Source organism: Protomyctophum bolini (genome assembly GCF_963924005.1).
Source record: "Protomyctophum bolini genome assembly, chromosome: 23".
NCBI classification, from domain to species: domain Eukaryota; kingdom Metazoa; phylum Chordata; class Actinopteri; order Myctophiformes; family Myctophidae; genus Protomyctophum; species Protomyctophum bolini.
In genome coordinates this window covers 24,278,241-24,300,407 of record NC_137884.1, presented here as the reverse complement: position 1 = coordinate 24,300,407, position 22,167 = coordinate 24,278,241, and the positions used below count along the sequence as shown (strand labels likewise).

General features: G+C 44.9%; 2 protein-coding genes across 2 annotated transcripts in view; one reads left to right on the top strand and one right to left on the bottom strand.

The window, feature by feature from the left end:
- The window catches only part of dcp1b (decapping mRNA 1B), a 29,168-nt gene extending 8,936 nt beyond the window's left edge, over positions 1 to 20,232 (bottom strand). Inside the window, exons 1-6 of the mRNA XM_080757920.1 lie at positions 19,880 to 20,232; positions 18,463 to 18,503; positions 17,392 to 17,519; positions 5,950 to 6,016; positions 5,721 to 5,844; positions 4,233 to 4,331 (exon numbers count right to left, since the gene is read on the bottom strand). Of these exons, the coding sequence (XP_080614046.1) occupies positions 4,233 to 4,331; positions 5,721 to 5,844; positions 5,950 to 6,016; positions 17,392 to 17,519; positions 18,463 to 18,503; positions 19,880 to 20,008 (588 nt within the window). The 5' untranslated portion in view covers positions 20,009 to 20,232. The remainder of the gene's footprint in view (positions 1 to 4,232; positions 4,332 to 5,720; positions 5,845 to 5,949; positions 6,017 to 17,391; positions 17,520 to 18,462; positions 18,504 to 19,879) is intronic.
- Positions 194 to 2,551, top strand: LOC308310575 (conserved oligomeric Golgi complex subunit 4-like; the record flags this gene model as incomplete). Its single annotated transcript, XM_080756961.1, has 1 exon — positions 194 to 2,551. One exon carries the CDS (start codon positions 194 to 196, stop codon positions 2,549 to 2,551), a length of 2,358 nt encoding a protein of 785 aa, XP_080613087.1.
- Positions 20,233 to 22,167: the final 1,935 nt, after the last annotated feature.

The following is a 22,167-nucleotide window of genomic DNA, read 5'->3' as shown; positions in this document are numbered from 1 at the left end:
CGTTAATGTGTCCGACTGCAAAGGCTCAGCTGCCAGTGGATTTGAGGCTCTGTAGCCGCTTCCGATTGCAGCATACCGGTTCTCCTGGCACCAGCAGGGACACCTGTGGGATCTCTCAGGTCAGGTCCCGAGGGCCGGCCACTGCAAAGATTTCTCTGGAGAGTGTTGACGTGTTGGATGGTTGGATGTGAACATGGCCGATAGTGGTGGTCCTCCAGCAGTGAAGAGATACGACCCATCCAGTGTCTCCTCAGTGAACATGGAGACCATCTCGTCTCTGACGGAGCTGGACGATCTGGAGAGAATCTACCGGCAGCTCTGTGACGAAGAGAAAGAGGTGGAGGCTGAGCTGGACAAACTGGTGGCGCAGCAGGGAACCATTCATAGCGAGATGTCGTCACTGCAGAGCATGGGACCCAACTTACGGTTGACTGAACGAGATGCCAGTCAGCTATCAGGCATGATCACGTTTACCTGCAGCCTGGTTGAGAACGTGAGCCGAAAAGTACGACAGCTTGACCTGGCAAAGACACGGCTTGGTGAGGTCATCCAGCGGGCGGACGACATCCTAGATCTTGAGTTCTGTACGGATGGCGTGCAGACAGCTTTGCGTAATGAAGATTACGAGCAGGCTGCCGCCCACATCCATCGTTATCGGTCTCTGGACCAATCGGTCATTGAACTGATCCGCAAGGAAGAAGAGAGCAGTGCCGTGGATGCCAGTCTGAGGACGCTACAAGAGGCGGAACAGAAACTGAAGGTCATTGTGTCAGAGCGTCTGGACGAGGCAGTGGCAGCCGTTGACCTGGCACAAGTGGAGAGATTCTTCAAGATCTTCCCTCTGTTGGGCCTCCATCAAGAGGGCCTAAGCCGCTTTGGCAAATACCTCTGCAGCCAGATGGCCTCCAAAGCTGAGGAGAACCTTCTCCAAGTGGCAGCTGGAGACCTAGGGATGAGAGCACCAATGGTCTTCGCCGACAGTCTGACGCTGTTACTGGAAGGTGTCGCTCGCATGGTGGAGACCCATCAGCCCATCATAGAAACACACTACGGTCCCGGCCACCTGTACACCCTCAGCGCACACCTGCAGCAAGAGTGTGACCGTCAGGCTCAGAAGATAGTGGATAAGTTCATCCAACAAAGGGACTACCGCAACAAGTTTCAGGTTGTCCAGAACAGCATGAAGAGGAGCGCACCACCACCGCCGCCGCCACAGAGAATCGAGCCCAGGGAGTTGGACCCCGTCCTGACGGAGGTGACCCTAATGAACGCCAGGGCCGAGCTCTACTTGCGTTTCCTGCGTCGTCGCGTCACGGCGGCCGACTTTGAGGTTGTGGACGGCGGCCGGAGCGTCACACGGGATGACCGTCAGCGGAGCGTGGAGGAGCTGCTCAAACACTGCTCGCTGAGCACCACCATGCAGGAGCTGATCGGTCACTACGTTCCAATGGAGGAATATTACATGAGAGAGACCGTCCGCAAGGCCGTCGCCACGGACACCCACGAGAGGGGCCAGCTGACGTCCAGCATGGTGGACGGCTGCTTCTACGTGGTGAAGAAGTGCGTCGGCAGAGCCTTGTCCAGCTCCAGCGTGGACTGCCTGTGTGCCATGATCAACCACGCCACCGCCGTGCTGCTGTCCGACTTCGGGGAGGCGCTGTGCGTCAAGCTGAGGCACGGTTTCCCCGCCGCCGCGCTGCAGGACTTCCAGCGCGGCGCCGTCAGCGGCGCCGTCAGCCTCGTGCAGAGCAGCTTGCAGCAGCACGCCAAGTTCAACGCCTCGGGGGTCACAGAGAGCACGGAGAGAGCCAAGGCTGCGTTCATGGTGACGTTGAACAACGTGGAGGTCTGCAGTCGGAACATCGTCGTTCTGAAGAGGAACCTCGAGAACGATTGTTCCAGGTTGTTCCCCACGCAGGGAACGGGTTCAGGCGAACGAGCCAAGATTGACAGCTGTCTGTCGGACCTGGAGAACACGTCTGGCAAATTCAAAGATCTGTTACAGGAGGGTCTAAGTGAGCTGAAGGACACCGCCATAAAGCCACTGGTCAAAGTGTGGATCGGCGGTCTCCTGTCCACCTCACACGACATAGAAGAGGAGAGGTTTAATGACTACGAGGCCAACGACCCCTGGGTACAACCGCTCATTGTTCATTTGGAGCAACTCACGGCCGAGTTCAAGGTGGCCCTTTCTCCAGTCATCTATGACCAGCTGACCAGTCTGATGACCAGTCTGGTGTCCACCGAGATGGAGAAGACCGTCCTCAAATGCACATTCAGCAGGCTGGGAGGGCTGCAGTTTGACAGGGAGCTGCGTTCTCTCGTTGCCTACCTCACCACCGTAACCAGCTGGACCATCAGGGACAAATTTGCTAAACTGACACAAATGGCCATCATCCTCAATTTGGAGCGGGTAGATGAGATCCTGGACTACTGGGAACCGACCCCGGGGCCTCGGACATGGAGACTGACCCCGACGGAGGTCCGTCAGGTCCTGGAGCGCCGCATCGACTTCTGCAGCGAGGACATCAAGAGACTGCAACTCCAATAGCCAATTCACCTGAACAGTTTGTGTAAATGTGTGTTTTGCATCTACTACTACTACTTATGCCCTATATTATTTGTCGGATGAAATACGACTGTGGTTATTACTTGCGCAAGCAGAGCGCGCAAGTACTAGTTTCGCCCGGGACTCTTATGCACCGTCCCAGCAATTTTGATGCGTATGCACCGTCCCAGCAAATGACGTAATAACTAATTGTGCCTGATACGGCAGTGGTGCCATGTATACATAGGAGCATTAACTTTAATCCTCCCAACACTAAAACATATCGTCATTACGTCACCATCGAAAACCAATTACACTCTGGCATTGGGTCCTTTAACCCACATCTTTATTACGTAATCATTGAGAGCTAGTTATACATATACTATGTATATGTATAAAACCAATGGTTTTCGATGGTGGTGACGTAATGACGATATGTTTTAGTGTCGGGAGGATTAAAGGTAATGCTCCTATGTATACATGTATGTAATCTGGCACCACTGCCGTATCAGGCACAAGTAGTCATTACGTCATTTGCTGGGACGGTGCATACACATCAAAATTGGTGGGACGGTGCATACGGCACAAAGCAACCACAGTATACCGCTAATCAACTTACAAATTACATATACATAGTATATGTATAACTAGCTCTCAATGATGACGTAATAAAGATGTGGATTAAAGGACCCAATGCCAGAGTGTAATTGGTTTTCGATGGTGACGTAATGATGATATGTTTTAGTGTTGGGAGGATTAAAGGTAATGCTCCTATGTATATGCATAAAGTAGGTAGGTAGCAAATAGTTAAACCTAATAATTCAACATTTCAAACGTTCCTTCACAGAGAAACTGAGATTTGACAGTTTGTAGCAGTCGAAAGTACTTGCGCGCTCTGCTTGCGCACTAGTAGGCCCTAGGTCTACTAGTGTGCAACAAGCAAGTATGCACTCGACAGAGTGCAGTTCTAGTTTCCGCTATTTTTGCCAGGGGTGTACCGATTGGGAAATTCTGGGCCAATACCAAAGTGCAAAATATAAATTTGTCCGACAGCCTATGCTTTTTTTGTTTGTTTGTTTTGCTTTTGTTGAAACAAATTCTTGAAACAAATCCTCATTATAAAAAGCTAAGCACCCATCTTGTGCCACACCTTATCCCTAAACTTATTTTGCCTTTTTTTTTTTTTTTTTTACTATTTTGAAGAATATTTTAAAATAGTCGAATAGCCGATTGACACGTTGTGAGCTTGGAGAATCATTTCCATGTTAAGAATCTTCATAATTTCAAATATTTTAACCCATTTAGTCCCGAGGACGATTCTACAAATGCCTTCTAAATCCTGACATGTTTTCTGAAAACCCTGTTTCTGTCTGGCATTTACATGTTAAGAATTTTAAAACATTTCACAGGAAATATGAACCTTATATGGAATATAAAACTGGGAGTCCTTGAAATTGAAAAGGTTTGAGAATCATTGTTCTATCCAAAGATATGGGGCTCCATATAGCCCCGACAATACAGACACGCACGCACGCGTCCTTCATTCACGGATCGCACAGGGGGAGGGGGAGAGGAAGTTACAAATGGAAGAGTGTGTGTGTGTGTGTGTGTGTGTGTGTGTGTGTGTGTGTGTGTGAGTGTGTGTGTGTGTGTGTGTGTGTGTGTGTGTGTGTGTGTGTGTTACCTGAGAGGCGGGTTTAACCGGGATGGGTTTGATGAGGTTTGGGTTTCCATACAGAACACTGCTGCCCCCTATCTGCTTTGGTTCAGAACTACTTCCTACCTAGAGGGGGAGAGAGAGAGAGAGAGAGAAAGAGAGAGAGAGAGAGGGAGAGAGAGAATCGTTAGTCTTTCTTAACTCTGAGTGTACAAATGGAACCAAATGGATCGGTAAGGGTCCATTTGACTCCATGTGTTAGTCTTTAAGACTCTATAAGCACTTCCGCGTTGGCTACAGAAGCGGGGCGTGGTTAGGCCCAAACCTCTGGTTGGATAAAAATTGGTATCCCGACCTGAAAATGCCCTTTCTGTTTACTAAAGAGCTGGAGAGACAGGGAGAATCCTGTTATTGAACAAACACTAGTCTATACTATAGCAACACTGTAAAATGTATGGCTGAAGGGTGTTTCAACAACCGTGTATAGTTCACTGTGTGAGTTACTGGGTGTGTGGGTGGGATTTGAAGTGTGTTCACATGTGCACAATCTGAAGTTGTTTGGATGTTACCAAGATGAATGGAGTAGATGTAGGAATGCAGTGTCCAAGTAGATGAACATGTAAACCCCCCCCCCCCCCACAGGTTTCAGACAGTGTAGCAGTACTGTGTGGTTGTTGCAACAACTCTACTTATATCTCGTTTGATCTTGCATTACATCTCATAATATGTTTAACCCATTTTGGGAGGGAACGACTTTTGGTGTTTTAAAAAAAACAAAATAAATAATAATAATAACTTTAAAAAAGTACGTAATTTATTCAAATTGTTGTTAATGCAATTTACGAGCTGTGTTCGCTTCCCACGTGCGGGCGTCTTACATGTTTGTTTTGTTTTATGGACCTTTTGTGTCTGCGATAAAGTTTATCTATTATTAGACCTTAGGTTTTCAAACTGAGTTTGAATAAATATCAGATCTGCAAGCAGCTTACAACACGTCACAGTGTGATGCGTTGTGCATGAGCTTGTAGATCTGTTACATTGGAAAAGTGTTGACAAAATGCTGACATATCTTATCTTAACCCCCCCGACACCAAAGCTTTTGAAATAGGGCTCCATGGCCCCCACTGTCTTTATATTAACCCATTCTGAACGGGAACCCCTTTTGGTGTTATGAATTATGTTATGCTTTAGCTATTGAAAAATAGCAGATCTACAAGCTCGTAGCGCGGCACCGAGTGCCGCACTACGAGCTTGTAGATCTGCCATTTTAGAAAGATCGTGAAAACGTGGTGCAAATCTTTGAATATATATTCTTTCAGAGCGAACGTTTTTTAACTCAAGTATTTGCTTCTGGAACAACATATTTTCAGATGTGGGTCCACAGCCAAATACAGATAATTCTGGGCTTGATGGCCTTGATGTGAAAAAGTTTGAGCACCACTGACACAGAAACATAGGTTTTCAGACAACCTTTAGGATTTAAAAGACATTTTTTTAGAAGTTATTCTGTCTTACTCTGTTGTATTCGGTGCGTGCTTTGTTCAGCAGCTGCAGGATGTCCACGGCCTTCTCCTCTCCTCGTTCAGGAGACACACATCCGTCCTGAGACTGATCCGAGACCTGCTCCTGTTGGCTCAGACTACACACACACACACATGCATTAACACCCTACACTGATCTGACCTGCATGAGGGTTATTTATGCGTTCATTTTATCTTTTTGCTGTGGTTAAATTCATACTCACGTCTTTATTCTCTGAGCGATGCGCACGCAGTCCGTGTTATTGTAGAACCAGATGCCACGGATCGTCACTGAAAGACAGGCAGGCAGACAAGAGTTGAGGATTCATTGTCTTATTGGCATTTTAAGCATAGTATGATCCATAATGCACATAAAGACTCACCGCGCGTGAGCGTGCACGAGCGTCCACGTGAGTATTTTGGCTGCTTTTAGGTAAACGTCACTGTCCGTTAGCATAAAGATCTCGTTTTCTCGGGGCCGGTTGGGAACCAGTTAATTGGCTATGACAAAGTGGTTAATAAGACTTAGTAATTAGAATGATTTCGTGTTGATGCATTTTTAAACCACGATTCTTGTTGAATTGAAAAAGGAATGGATAGAAATACTCATTAAGAAAGAAATGGACAGTTTCAGCCCCACATAACACATAAAACACCCAAAAGTCTCAACACAATAGTGTAGCATTGTGCTGTTCTGAGACCAGTGTTCAGCATGCTGTGCAGGCAGACATACAGGCAGACATGTACAGTAAACGGTCTATTATTAGCCATTTAGCTAGCTGTAAATCCAAGCTTTACAAAGACTAGTTTCCCAGACAGAGGGAGCATTAGACTCACAAATACAGAAAGAAATATATTGTTATTGTTCTCATGGGATTTGTAGGGAAACTGAGACAAACACAGAGCAGCTCTGTCTGAGAATTATTTCAATCTGCTTTTGTAAGTAAAGAGTAGATTTGGAGGGGAAAAATCATACCCGTGTGAAGTGAGGGGCGCTCTTATCACCGTACATCACCATGGCATAAAATATTTACTCAGACGCAATCACGTCAAATTCTCCATTCATTGTCAATGGAATTTAATGTTGTCATTAGTCAATTAATGGACCTACATGAAATTAACCCGTTTGAACCAGGCTGACCCGCCAAGCTGTTTGCTTGAAGTTGAAAACCATGCACCTGTTCACCTTACAATGTAAGGTGAACAGGTGCATGGTTTTCAACAAGGCTTACATGCTGCAGGCATTGTACTATACTTGTGAGGACGAGGACGTCAACATTTTCGGACGGCAGTTTTATAAATGACATACATTTTATAAATGCCAATATTGAGCCATTGTCAGCTATTTCTGAAGTGTAATACCGGCGGCCCCTACATTCTGTTCCTAATCACAACAACCTGTATCGTTTCCTAACTGTGAGCCTCTCTAAGAATAGTTTTTAAGCGTAAAACATCCATTTATCTTGTGAGGAAGATTGTCCTCACAGATTATTATAGGACTTTTGGCTCTCACAACTTAAGTACTAGAAGTGAGTGAGTCAGACAGTCAGTCAGTCAGTCAGTGACACACGCACACGCACAGTCCTGGGAAAATCAGTCCCAGGACCAAATAAGTCACTGGGGGGGAGGGAACGAGAGAGAGAGAGAGAGAGAGAGAGAGAGAGAGAGAGAGAGAGAGAGACTTCTAAGACCAAGTAGACCAAATGTTCCCATAGCTCCGACTGTTTTCTGATTGGACTAAAACAGTAAGTGCCTATCATAAATGGGGAGAGGGATGAAGGAGGGAAGATACAGAGACAGTCATAGAGAAAGAGAGGGCGCAGAATGATGTCATGTGTTTAGTAGCAGTGTTGCTGAACACACACACACACACACACACACAGGGAGCTGTGTCACGTCTGAAATGAAGAGCGTCACTTGCAGCTACGTCAGTGGAGGCGACATCATCAGAGATCCATGCAGAGCAGAAAGTCAGTGGAAGCCACGACAGTGACCACTACAGAGAAGAACCTCCACTACATTTACATTGAAGACCTTGAAGCTCTTTGGAGTCGAGTCATTTTAAAGCAGGAGAGTCTTAACTATACTAGTAGGAAAGCTGAGACGGAGACAGGGTAGGAGAGACGGACAGTAGGACAGCTGAGAGGGAGACAGGGTAGGAGAGACAGACAGTAGGACAGCTGAGAGGGAGACAGGGTAGGAGGGAGAGACAGTAGGAAAGCTGAGAGGGAGACAGGGTAGGAGAGACAGACAGTAGGAATTAGGAAAGCTGAGAGGGAGACAGTGTAGGAGAGACAGACAGTAGGACAGCTCAGAGGGAGACAGGGTAGGAGAGACAGACAGTAGGAAAACTGAGAGACAGACAGGGTAGGAGAGATAGACAGTAGGACAGCTGAGAGACAGACAGGGTAGGAGAGACAGACAGTAGGACAGCTGAGAGACAGACAGGGTAGGAGAGACAGACAGTAGGAAAGCTGAGAGGGAGACAGGGTAGGAGAGACAGACAGTAGGACAGCTGAGAGGGAGACAGGGTAGGAGGGAGAGACAGTAGGAAAGCTGAGAGACAGACAGGGTAGGAGAGACAGACAGGACAGCTGAGAGGGAGACAGGGTAGGAGAGACAGACAGTAGAGAAGATGGTTGGATCTGCTGCCAGACCAGCGGGGGCAGATGTGTAGCTGAATCTGAACCATTGAGATCGTATGGAGACCAGTTGCGTCATTCTACAATTGTCATCATGGACAGCTTGTTGTGACTGTCCTATACCTCCGAGTCTAAAAGGTCTCCTGGAACTGGCTATTGTCAAACCTTGCCCTACACTGGTTGTGTTTGGTAGAAATGAGATATGAGACGTTGTGTTGCCGGTGGCTGCGTGCGTGCTGAAGGATTAGCTGTGCTTTGAGGAAAAGACTCCATCGCTTATCCACAAGAACGCTGTCCCTCCGGCTCCCCAGAGTCTGCTTTTTAAACAACTTCAAACTGGCTCTGAGGAATCGCTACAATCTTTGTTTTCAACAGGAGGGTTAAAATGTTGAATATAGTCTATATATCTTTTTTTTTTAAAACAACATTACATCAAGGAGAGGTTGAAGACTTGGTGAGTAAAGACATCATTTTGTACTTTACAGCCACAGCTATGGTTATCCACTTTAGAGTTATTCTACAGTCCCTGGGGCTTCTATGAACTCATGTTTGTAGAAGAAATACATCCGTACAGCAGAAAGGAAACGAGACCTGGACTAGTATCAACACAGCTACTGTCACGTCTCCAACCAACACAGACAATCCACAACAACATTGTGGTACTGAAGAAAGACGCAAGGCGACACACAGTTGACTCAACCAATCCATCCAATGTGAGGAATCACTCCTCCTGAACACCAAAACCAAACAGCTACGTTTTTCTGTTTGAGCAACGGTGTAGTCCAGATAGAAACAGCCCACATCAAGGATCGGCGTTGACTACTGAACACCGGGCAACCTAACGCTCCATTTAAAGCAACTTGGGAGAGAAATCCCAAGCAACATTCAGGTGAATTAAAATACTGACTTAACCCATTTTGGACTGATGTCGATTTAAAAAAAAAAAGGCTTCTAGATCCTAATAGTTCTCTGAAAAACCCATGTTTCTATGTGTCAGTGGTGCTCAACCTTTTTCATGTCAAGGACCCTCAGAATTATCTGTATTGGGCCACGGACCCCCATCTCAAAATATGTTGTTCCAGGGACCCCCTATAAGCAAATATTTTAGTTAAAAATGTTCATCTGAACGATCTGAAATATAATATTCAAAGATTTGCACCACATTTTCACAACTTTTCCAAAAAAAAAAGCAGACCTACAAGCTCGTAGCGCGACACTCAGTGGCGCGCTATGAGCTTGTAGATCTGCTATTTTTCAATAGCTAAAGTATAACATAATGCTTGAAACACCAAAAGGGGTTCCCGCCCAAAATGGGTTAAACTACTCATACTGTATGTGTCGGGTTGGGGTAGTTCGAGCCGGTAAGATTTATTAGGGGTTGAAGTTAAGGCTAATTTCTACTTGGTTGTGGTAGATCTACAAGCTCACACGTCACGGCGCGCTTTAGTGTTAAAAAAGGAAAACAAAGAAAGGTAAAGGTGACACTTTGTGTCCTAGAATGATGATGTCCTCACAAGTATAGTGATACAAGTGTGTGTGTGTGTGTGTGTGTGTGTGTGTGTGTGTGTGTGTGTGTGTGTGTGTGTGTGTGCGTGCGCGTGTGTGTGTGTGGAGCAGCCATGTTTAGAGGTCTGTTCCAGAGAAGGCCCCGACATAAGAGGCTGCTGGAGGAACCAGAAGTGAGGTTCAAAGGTCAGCTGGTGTCAGAGACGGAGCTGGGATACACCTACGTACGACCTGGAGGTAGGACGGGGTTAAAGGTTAAAGGTTAAAGCACGACACCCGTTTTCAACCAGTAACCAGAGAAGTGACCTCGCGTTGCACGCATCCGCCTCGTTGACGGCAGACTGCTGGGCGTGCGCTGGCGCTTTGGCATGGGGGGGGGGGGGGGGGGGTCAGGTCAACATATGGAATGAATTCTGTACTGGCCATATAAAGATGTATGCACATCCATGAAGTGGTAAAGTGAGTTTAACGTCGTTTAATGCGATCATATTGGACTTTTCGGGTTGGATGTATGGGCTGTCAAGGCCAGGAAGTAGTTTTTTGGCACTCAGTAGGCGTTCCCGCATAACTTCCTGGTTTTCATGATGATGTCACGACGTACATACCCTCTATTAGGAGCATGTCTTGAGTGAGTGTACAGGGTTTACTTTACTCTATTCGGGACAGTGTATATTGATGAACATTACATTAAAAATGCAGTGTAAATATACCAGATTTAGCTAAATTTCCATCTGCAGTCCCCAGACATCAAACAATACAAACAGGACATGGCATACAAATACCTAGTACATTTCAAATGTTGAGAACTCTAGTCTTCGCCGGCTGCCAGGCACGGCTGCACTAATAACTTTGGGGCGGGCCCGTCTAGAGATGGAATGGACAGGTATAAATAAGTCACAAGGGAAACATCGAAGAGGAAGGATGGATGAGGAAGGATCATCATATCGGAATGTCAGAACAGGTTCCGATATATATTATCCATATATGGAGATCTTGAGGTCAGATGTAGAGTTGCTGGCCAATATTGATGACATCAGGGACCTCCATATATGGGCTTAACTGCGACAGCAGGTCGCATTTACTATGACATCAGGGATTCTCCATCCTTGATGATGTCACGTGATGTCACGAGACCTGGGCACCATTATACGGGGGCTTGCCTGGGGTGACCGACCAAACAACACTGACGGGAAAATGCACGATTCCATACCTGGTCCGGTTCTCACTAATACTCATTATAAGAGGTGTCTGTCTGTCTGTCTCACTCACTCACTCTGTGTCTCAGAGGAGGGGCTGTGGACAGTTCCGACACATGCCTACCAATGACATCATCGGTGGGCAGGTTTGGTCATTTCGAAACAACATTAAAAAACTTGTCTCTCTTTTATTAATGCAAGAACAATGGCTTTTTCTAGTAAGAGAAAAGTCGTAGTTTCTATTTAGCTTGGAATCTCCATCGATGATGTCACTGGTAGGCAAAGTTTCTTAACTGATGGATTGTGAGTGTGTAGATCTGAGAGAGAGAGAGAGAGACAGAGAGAGAGAGAGAGAGAGAGAGAGAGAGAGGACACTAAATCTTTTGACTGTCCTCTCACAAGCTGTGTAGAGTAGACTGTACTTGCATGCAGCACAATGCTCAAACTACTGCAGGAGATGTGGTAGTCTATGAGATAGTTTTCGGGTTTTTTACTGTTCCGTTTTGTATTTTAATTCTAAACAGAACATGTTGTTCTCGGCTCTTTGCCACAATAGGGTGAACCACATGTTTCATCTTCCTTGTAAAGAAGCAACAAAAACATTATTCAGCCGTACAGTGCCATTGGTAAAAGGTTGTGACAAGATAGTTCAAGATAGAACATAAAATAAGTCAATATATCACGTTGACTTGGTGTGCAATGTTTCCTCGTGTCATTCTCGCCTACAATGTTTCGTGACGTGCTGCGTGTTGCCTTGCGTCTACGAACACTATAAAAGGAGAGGTCACGCTTCCCTGACGTCTCCTTAGCTCCAAGTTTTATGTAATTCCCAGGTTTCCCTCAAGTCTCTTTAGTTACCGGGATGCAGGGATGGTCTTTTAGAGGAGTCCCAGGGACATTTTATGAGTCGTTAGGAGTTATACTTTTACATTTATACATTTAACTCCCATTTAATTTCATATGGTTGCGAACGCAGTGAGCACTTACTATGAGACCTAGCAGATCATGTCTGTGTGTCTGTCTGTCTGTCCCGATTTTGTGCCCATATATGGAGCTGAGTGATTTGTTTGTGATTGATGCAAGTGTCTGTCCCGCTGTTACGTCACCAACCATGACTCAGCCATAACCATATAAGGAGTCCCCAAAGCAGCTATACGTCCTAAACCCAAATATGTACGAGCTGCATTCGCTTCCCGCGTTTGCGCGTCTTACTTGTTATATTCATGTAGAAAACAGACGAAGAAATTATTATTATAACTAAAGCTAGCAATAAATAAACTAGAATAAAAAAAACAGTACAGTAGTGCATCCCATGGATGCAGAGGTCGTTGTTGTCATCTATAAACTGCGTTTTGGGATGCCAAATGCATTTAACCCATTCTGACCTGAGATCAGATTCACACGCGGTTTCCACTGGACACACACTGGTCTGATGAACCCATTCTGACCTGAGATCAGATTCATACGAGGTTTCCACTGGGACACACACTGGTCTGATGAACCCATTCTGACCTGAGATCAGATTCTAAAAATGTCCGTCGTTCTTCGATTTTTCAAGAATAGCAGACCTACAAGCTCGTAGCGCGCCACTCGGTGGCGCGCTATGAGCTTGTAGATCTGCTATTTTTCAATAGCTAAAGCATAACATGATGCCAACACCAAAATGGGTTCCCGTTCAGAATGGGTTAATCTCTGGTCCCTTAGGCTTATAATGGTTTGTTGGAAAGTTTCCTGGATGTGAAACTTCCTGTCACAGCGAAGGAATAATATGAATGAATAGCGAAAATAGCCTATATCTACAAACAAACTCCCAACTCAATTGCCAATCACGATGCAATGCCTTGTGAATGTCGTATAGACCGGCTATTTCTGATAATGTACGCCTGGCCCTGATGTCTAATAATGACATGTCCAAAAGAAGAATGCCAGGGCTAAAGTGGCCACGGAAGTGGTATGAAACCAACCACACTACATTGTGTGAGCGAGTACAAGTCAGCCTCAGCAGAGCTCCTCCATTTCCCTGGAGTTTGGTGTGTGTGTTTGTGAGCCCCTTGCGGTATCTCCACATGTATTTTTAGACCCCAGAGGGCTACTGTGTGCCAGCAGCCACAGCTCCTCTGAGAGCCGCATATCTGTCTACTGATTAGATTCCACGACCTCCCCCGCCCACACAGGTCACGCTACGCAGGACATTACGGTCAGGTGGGTCACTGGGTCTCAACCGCTGGGTCCGGAACCCAAACATGGGTAGTAGTGAGCCACTATGGTGAGGGGACAAAGACTGACTCCCAGAACATTGGTACCATGTTTTCACTGAAATACTTTCAACACAAACATTGTAACTGATCCAAATCCAACTGCTAACATACTGCATTCGGCCAGTGGTTCTCAAATGTTGTTATTTCAGAGACTCCCGTAATTCTGAGAGCATACATTTGCATACGTGTACGACTGTACGCTCTCAGAGTTACAAGCCTGTACAATTGGAATCCACTCATGGATCCCGGAGGGTCCCTGGACCCCACTTTGAGAACCACTGCTGTAGGCTTCTAGCTTAGCATTTAATAGACAGATGATGATATTGATTGATTGATTGAACAGCATGTCATACAGGCAGACAGTAAGGCTAAAATTATAATAACACAACCTGGTGTCTTGTTTGTCATTGTGGAAAAAATGTGGTAATAACAAATTAGCTTGGTAACTAAATGAGCTGACAGTTCTATACGGTCCTCAGGTGTTGAGCACCACAGCCATTCTACTCAGAACTTGGCTGAAGCACGTTGTACTTGACTTTGGGGATTTCTACGGTTAGATACCGTTTTGTCGACAAAAGGTTCCATGATTTGAGACAACCTAGAAAGGTCATGTGACCGACGGCCGGGCTACACCAGGCTTTTCGCGCACGTTTCCCCTAAAACGCGAACCCTGCGTACGCACACCTAAATCCGTGCGTGTGTGCGTATTCACGTAAACGGGCACTGAAAAGCCTGGCGTAGCTTGGCCTTCAAGTAGTGCTGTGCCTCTAGTTTCCATGGTAATCAAGTAGGGGTGCATATTATGTCATCAAACTAATCGATTTAATATAGAAGAACCGGACAAATCGATAGTTTCATTAAATAAATATAATAGATAAACAATGATTCACGACGTGCCACATCGCGACACGTTGTGAGCCATTTTCACCGTTGTGCGATGAAGTATTTTTGACAGTTTGGCGAGTGGCGTCTCGCTGGACAGCCTTATGGGATAATCTACACAGACAACAAAGCAGATTTCCTCAAGTCAGTCGGGCATTTTGGTCCAAAGGGATTTACGAAGAAAGACCTTGCGGTCTTGTTTCCATTCGGGTCCCTGCATGCACTCACACACACACATACAGTCATGGACAAGAATCTAAAACAGTAATTTGTTCACCTCCTCTCCCTCTGACCTGCTGACAGGTGAACTTGTAGGTCTGTTTTAAAGGAGGCCAGTGATTGGCTTGTTTTAAGGGAAGGGGGCGGGGCATTCCACACCTGAATAGCAGTGCTGAGGAAGGTGAATTTACCCATATTTGTTTTATAAGTGGGCGGCACCAGATCATTGTTTACGCTCCCTCTAGTTTTGTAGCTGTGGGTGTCACTCACTTTTTAAAAGGTTCAAGGTTCTTTATTACCCATTTTCAATTGTTTGACCCTGTCTTCTACCCGGAGCCAGCCAATGCTATCCAGATGCTCTGCATATAGGTGGGTCATTGGTCCAAAGGCCTAGAAGAAGTTGAATTAGTTTGTTTTGGTAGATTTGGAGCTTATTCTTCCGTGCCATTGAGATGTTAGAGAACCAGGATGTGCGAGCATAGTCTAATGGGCTCCTAAGTAGACATGTTTCCTAAAAATGCACCCATAAGACGGAGCCAGAGGACTAAAGAATGTGGAATGTAGGTGTGTGTGTGTGTGTGTGTGTGTGTGTGTGTGTGTGTGTGTGTGTGTGTGTGTGTGTGTGCGCGTGTGTGCGCGTGCGTGCATGTGCGTTCATGCGTGTGTGTTTATGTTATCAGTTGAGTGTTGTGTCTATCTAATCTATAGTGGCTGTTTGCTGCCGTCAGACACCAAAGAGGGGTGGAGGGGGACAGACAGTTAGTACCGTTAGTAGACAGTGCAATGTCTCTGTTCCTTATATGGACCTAACGGAGACCACACACCGTGCCGCCTGTCTGCTCCGTTTGTGCTTTACACTGCTGCTTCTCAAAGTGGGGTTCGGGGACCCCCCAGGGGCTCTCAAGGGGGGGTTCCAGGGAGTTCCCACGAAAGAAAAACGTGTAATATGTTACTTTGGCTATCCGATATTAGCCGATCTGCAAGCTCACAATGTGTCGCGATGCGACGTGTTATGAGCTTGTAGAGCTGCAATTTCAGAAACTTTTCAAAGAATGTTTTTCTCCCTAACCTGATTACAGTTTTCTGAAAACCTTATGTTTCTAAATCAGTGATGCTCAAATGTTTTCCTGTCAAGGGGCAAGGATTTGACTTAAAAAAAATTACACGCTATGAGCTTGTATATCTGCTACTTTTTTGTTTTTGTTTTGTTAATAATTTTTATCCAATGATTTTGCAACCGATTTTTTTTCACCCAGTGTGAATTATCTAATGTAATAGAGCAGAGGTTCCCAACCACTGGTACTGGTACCACTGGTACTGGTACCACTGGTGGTACTTGAGACGCTCTCTGGTGCTACACATGCAGAGGAGTCTCCCAAAAAAGGAGAAACGAGAAAAAGTGCCCCTCGGGGCACAGGTCTCCACCAGGGCAGGTCAGGTTGTGGCCTCCTGGTGGCATTTATTTTTACACCTTGGATGGCAATTGGGTGATTTGAGGCATTTTGTTCCAAAAATGTGTTTTGCAAAAATCCACCTGTTGGTGGCGCTATAACAGGCCAATATGAAAAGGGTGGGATATATTCCTCAGCCTAGTAGGAAAGTCTGCGAAAGATTTCAGGTAAATTCATGATTTGAGGGCCAATCATGCAAACTTTGAAAGCCAATGTTAATCAATTAGTATGGAATCTGAAATATCGGACAGATCCGTCTTGAGCACATGACTATAGAGATAGTGTGTGACAATTTGCGGGATTTTTGGATAGAATCTGGAGGAGTAACATCAAAACAATTGTTTTACAAAAGTCAGTCTCCTGGTAACAGACGGACGGACGGAGACACACACACACGGACGGAGTGCAAAACATAATCTCTCCCGAGTCCCCATGCCTTCGGCCCGGTGGAGACAAAAAGACAAAAGTGGAATGAAATATTTGTATTACTACAGGTAGTTCTTCTGACCAAGCAATTGGTTGAAATAGGCTATCCAGCCGTGCTGAAAAGAGCATGAGAGCACACCTAGCCGTAAATAGATGATTTGAGAACGGATTAATCACAGTTCATCAGTTTATATCATTAGTTTTGCCACATTTTCACGATTTCGCAAAAACTTTCGCAGATCTACAATCTCGTAGCGCGGCGAAAGGCTTGTAGATCTGCTGTTTTGTAGATCTGGTATTTTACAACAGCTAAAAGTATACAACATAATGCTTAAAACACCCAAATGGGTTCCCGTCCTGAATGGGTTAAGGGGGTTCCATGGCTATCTGTCTCTGTCTACCTCTACCATTGTATAAGATGTTCGGTGTAAATCACACTGAATTGCCTTGTTGTTGAAATGTGCTATACAAATAAAACTGCCTTGGCTTGCCTTGCCGTTCGTTCTGGCTGGCTGGCTAGTGGCTACGTCTTTACTGTACCCAGAGCCATCTAATGGAAGAGTTACGATATACGGATATAGACGGTGACCCAGAGCCATCTAATGGAAGAGTTACGATATAGAGGGGGCAGAAACCGAGCTGTTCATGCAGCCCTGAACTGAGACACGCTGGAGTTGGAAATACATTGTTTTCAACGAGGGGCGGCGCAAACAAGAGCTATTTTAAGCATGTGTGCAGCATGACAACTGTTTTAAAGTATTGTACAGTAACAACTAAAGTCTTTGTAATGTTTATGTTGTACTATTACTAAAAAAAAACTATCTAAAAGTAAGGGATTTAATATCATTAAAGCTGGGCTGTTGTCCGGGTCCAGGCAGACAGACAGAGACAGTTAAACAGACAGGCATACAGATAAGATATACAGACAGAGAGGTTGACCTGTGTAATGGTATACAGTTCAACTGTATACCATTACACAGGTCAACTACCTGGTAGCTCAACTACCTGTCTGTCTGAGGTGTGTGTGTGTGTGTGTGTGTGTGTGTGTGTGTGTGTGTGTGTGTGTGTGTGTGTGTGTGTACATACGGTGTGTGTTGCGGTACAACAGGAACGGGTCCTGTACTTGGAAGTCCAGGTCTTTGGTGATTGGTTCAGTCAGGTTCTCCGGACGCAGTCTGTTCCTGATGGTGAAGCCATGTCTGGGAGACGCCAGTCTGACCCACACACACACAGAAACAGACACACACACACACACACACACACAGAAACAGAAACACACACGGAAAGATTAATACTTTAATAGACCGTCTGTCCATGGTCTGATGAGTACGATGTGTCTGCCACAGATGTCTGTGTGTCAACGACATGTTTAATTTGCTATCGCGGTCAACATATTCTCAGGTGGGGTTCCAATACAGACATTCTTTTTGGGGGGTCTTCGATATGAAAACGTTTGAGAACCACTGATGTCCAGAAGGTATATACTGTATTTGAACAGTGAGGTGGTCGTAATTGAGAAATAAACCAGGCGACGCAAGAACCCGACACAAAGTGGAGGGCTGGGTTTTGTTCACTTTTGTACAGTACAACCTTTGTAATAAAAAATAAGTGAACGCTTGGCCGGCACTACTACATACTAGCGCTGACGTAGCAGTGTATTGTTTACTTTTATACACGCAGCACTGTATTGTTGCACTGTACCGTAGTTCGTTTACTGATGTAACCGTGACTTGTAAACTGTGTACTAATGTCAGCAATATCCTTTTTGTGCTCGACACTATTGTAACCTTGTTGCTTTTCACTCTTTGTGAATGAAAAGTGCAATACAAATAAAACACGTTATTATTCGCATTAAATAACAGTACACTAGCATGTCTGAGAGGTCATTTTGACCGTTTTTTTTTTTAAGATTTTGAAGTTGATTATCTTTGAGCCCATGAAGCTTTCAGAAGGTTCCCCCCCTTCCATGACCATCATCATCCACCATCATTCTATCATCTCAGACATTTTGGACATCTGAAACATTTTCTAAATATGAATTTAAGCACATGCTACTTATTGTGTCTCATTTTACTTCAGTCATGCTAGTGTGTAAATTGACGGTAAACTTGGATGCAGATTAATCAGTGTATAAATAACATGTGTATTCCTCATTACCTGGTGTAGATGAACAGTGTTCCCTCCATGTCCGTCTTCTCCTGCACAAAACAAAACAGTGACATGGTGTTATCAACAAGCATCCTCACATGCTGTTGGACAGTACTGTAGGGATCCTTTTAAGTAACGATTCTGGTTCCCAAATGACTCTGTGCGTCCGTACGTTTCCTTTAAAGATGCCTAGGGGTTTCCAAATGGACCCTTACACTTACAGGTCTGTAAATCAAGAGTGTACAAAATGAACCCTTATAGGTCTGTCTGTAACGCTTGAGTGCGCACAAATGGAACCAAATGGAATAATGGACCTTTTTACACGTCTGTAACTCTGAGACTGAGTGTGTACAAAATGGACTACGAGGAAGGGTCCATTTGGTTCCTCTGAAGAGTTATGATGGTCCGACCTTGAAACTAAAATAGCTTGAGAATCACCGTCATTTATTGTAATTGCATAGCAGCTCTGACAGACTGTGGGACGATAAACAGTTCCAAATGTGATGGAACAGATTCCACATCCTCAGATGTTGGATCCAATTCCTCCGGTTGGCAACTTTGGGAAACCCTTGACGTTGTGACAGATTCAGTCACTTACAGTAACAGTATATAGACTCACTGGAATGACAGCAAACACTAGATAGCAGATTTCTGCATGGAATACCTTTACATGTTTTCAGACAGGTGGTAATCATCAACTGTCATACAGAGGCTGTGTGCAACAGTGCAACACCATGACATGACTAAACAGTGAAGTGTTGATACTTGATACACAAAAGGTTCTGACTGTGGGGGCGGGCTTAAATGTTAATGTCTTTCAAATTGATATGAAACTATAAACTAAACTAAACTCCTCACACAAAGTTGGGAAATGTAACTTTGGTCCTCGTTTTCACTCAGCAGCACACGTTTGCATTATTAACGCGCGTCGTCGTTTTTTTTATTGATTGATTGATTGATTGATTGAAATATGTATTAACAGTCAGTTTGCAGAATTACAGTACAATTCAAGCACAACTCAATACAAAGACTGTTAACTGTGAGTGGACGAGCCAATAAAGCATTACACTTGTTTACAAGAGGGTCCACCTTGTTCAATTCATTTAAAAAAATTGATTGCGGCAAATTCGAAGCAGGTGGTCTTAATTAGCAGTGCAGAAAGTAGCGGCTCGTCGACTCTACAGTGGATATTTATGAAACAAACATTGCTGATTAAGAGGATAATTTCCGTGCAGCTGCAATGTTGGTGAGTGCAAATTGCGGACACAATGTGGACGGTATCATGTATTCAAGTTGAGGCTTGCTTTGCGCCTTGCCTTTGGCAGCTGAATTCACCCCCCTGGCTTGAGTGTATGTTGCAAATGGCCATAAAAAGAATGTGCGTACTATGGGCTTCAACATTTGTCATACTTATACTATAACTCACCCATTCGTTAGCCTTGCTGTTGAAGGTGTATAGCGCCACCTGGCTGGCAACGTCCACTATGCTGCTGATGTAGGGGTCTTGTCTCTGGAGAGCAGCCAGGCTCATGTCCAGTCCCACTGGGTCTCCCATTGTTATTATTGTAGCTAACCCTGCTAGCCGTTAGCCTGGCTCCCAGCGGCTAAACCAATGAGTTACTTGGCCTGCAAAACTATGAAGATAAATATATGTTTTTAAACAATTCAAATTAGTTATTCCTCTGGGGGGCAGAGATTAGTCGAGCCTGTTAAAATCACTAGTTTGGGCCAAATGTTGTTCTCAGTTTAGCCATCTGTTGGTTGGTTTGACAACCGCCATGATTCTTCTTCAGTTTGTAAACAGTCAGAGGTGACTAATCGAGCGCCAAGGTACTTTGGGGGGGTGATTCATTGCCAGTTCTACCAATAGACCTGGAATGATCGATCGATCGTTCTTTTCTTTTTTTTTAAAAAACACAACGTTACGTGTTGGTGTTCAGTACGAACATTTCACTAAGTTGTACACATTTGTATTATGCCTTAATTAATTATAGGCTGTCACATGCATAAATTCTGACACTTATTTTTTTATCAAGAGCTGAAACATTCCACTGCTACTTACTAAATCCAATATGTTTAGAGGTTTGATTGATTGATTGATTGATTGATTGAAACCATAGGATTGAAACGTATTAACAGTATGCAGCCAGGAAGCACGTAGCCTATACGTACAGGACCAGGTCAATACAAAATGATGTGGACGACACCATGAGGGTCCACCATTTTCAATTCATCAGAACATTTAGAGATAAAACAAAAAAAACAGGAAATCATCATTCATCATAATTATGCCTAAGCTATAATTTAAACTAGCTTTTATTTTCTGTCTCTTTCGTTACAGCAGGTAGCAGCAGATACAGAACGACCAAAAAATAAATATGAATATGAATATGAATATGAATATGAATATTAAAAGAAAAGAAGAAGAAAATAATGATCCGATTATGAATCATATAAAGTGCTGGGGGTCCCAATTCAAATATGATTCTTTGGGGTTTCTTGGCCTGAAATGACTGAGAACTTCTTGTTTGTATCATAGGCTAACCAACGCTTCATTCGTCATAATGCAACCTCTGTTATTTTAGTAATGATCTGACAGGCTGTACATCTGCAATCCCACATCCAGCCTCCAGGTGGGAGTAAAAGCATGTCACACTCTCCACCCATCCTGTTGCTGAGGAGAGAGCGAGAGAGAGAGAATACTCAGAATAGGATAGGGTTTTTTTCTCGGTCATCATCCTATTATACTGTGTCTGTCTTTCTCACTCTTTCCTCATCTCAACAGCTGTGCTGTTTTCTGCAGGCTACTACAGGCTATGTCTCTTCTCTCCTCCTTTCTCTGTGCCCTATAGCTATGATATGCTTTTCCTCTATAGCCCTGCTTCTCTCTCACTATCTTTCCAACAGTCTCTCCATTCTTTCCAATTTCTGTTGGTATATGACACACACACACACACACACACACACACACACACACACACACACACACACACACACACACACACACACACACACACACACACACTACCCTCGATCTCTGGGGACCATCATCATCATAGCATTGCATGATCAATATGTTTGTGCACTGTCTGCCTGCAGGCTAAACACACACACACACACACACACACACACACACACACACACACACACACACACACACACACACACACACACACGAGCTGTGATGTGTTTCTGTTGGTCTTTTTCAGGCCAAGGACCCTTTAGCAGAGAGAGAGAGATGAACCAGGGACCCCTTAGCAGAGAGAGAGAGAGATGAAGCAGGGACCCCTTAGCAGAGAGAGAGATGAAGCAGGGACCCCTTAGCAGAGAGAGAGAGATGAAGCAGGGACCCCTTAGCAGAGAGAGAGATGAAGCAGGGACCCCTTAGCAGAGAGAGAGATGAAGCAGGGACCCCTTAGCAGAGAGAGAGAGATGAAGCAGGGACCCCTTAGCAGAGAGAGAGATGAAGCAGGGACCCCTTAGCAGAGAGAGAGATGAAGCAGGGACCCCTTAGCAGAGAGAGAGAGATGAAGCAGGGACCCCTTAGCAGAGAGAGAGATGAAGCAGGGACCCCTTAGCAGAGAGAGAGATGAACCAGGGACCCCTTAGCAGAGAGAGAGAGGTGAAGCAGGGACCCCCGTCACCCCACCACATAATGTATAATAAAACTCTATTGCAGATTCAACCTTTCATTGATAGATAGCTTATTAGACT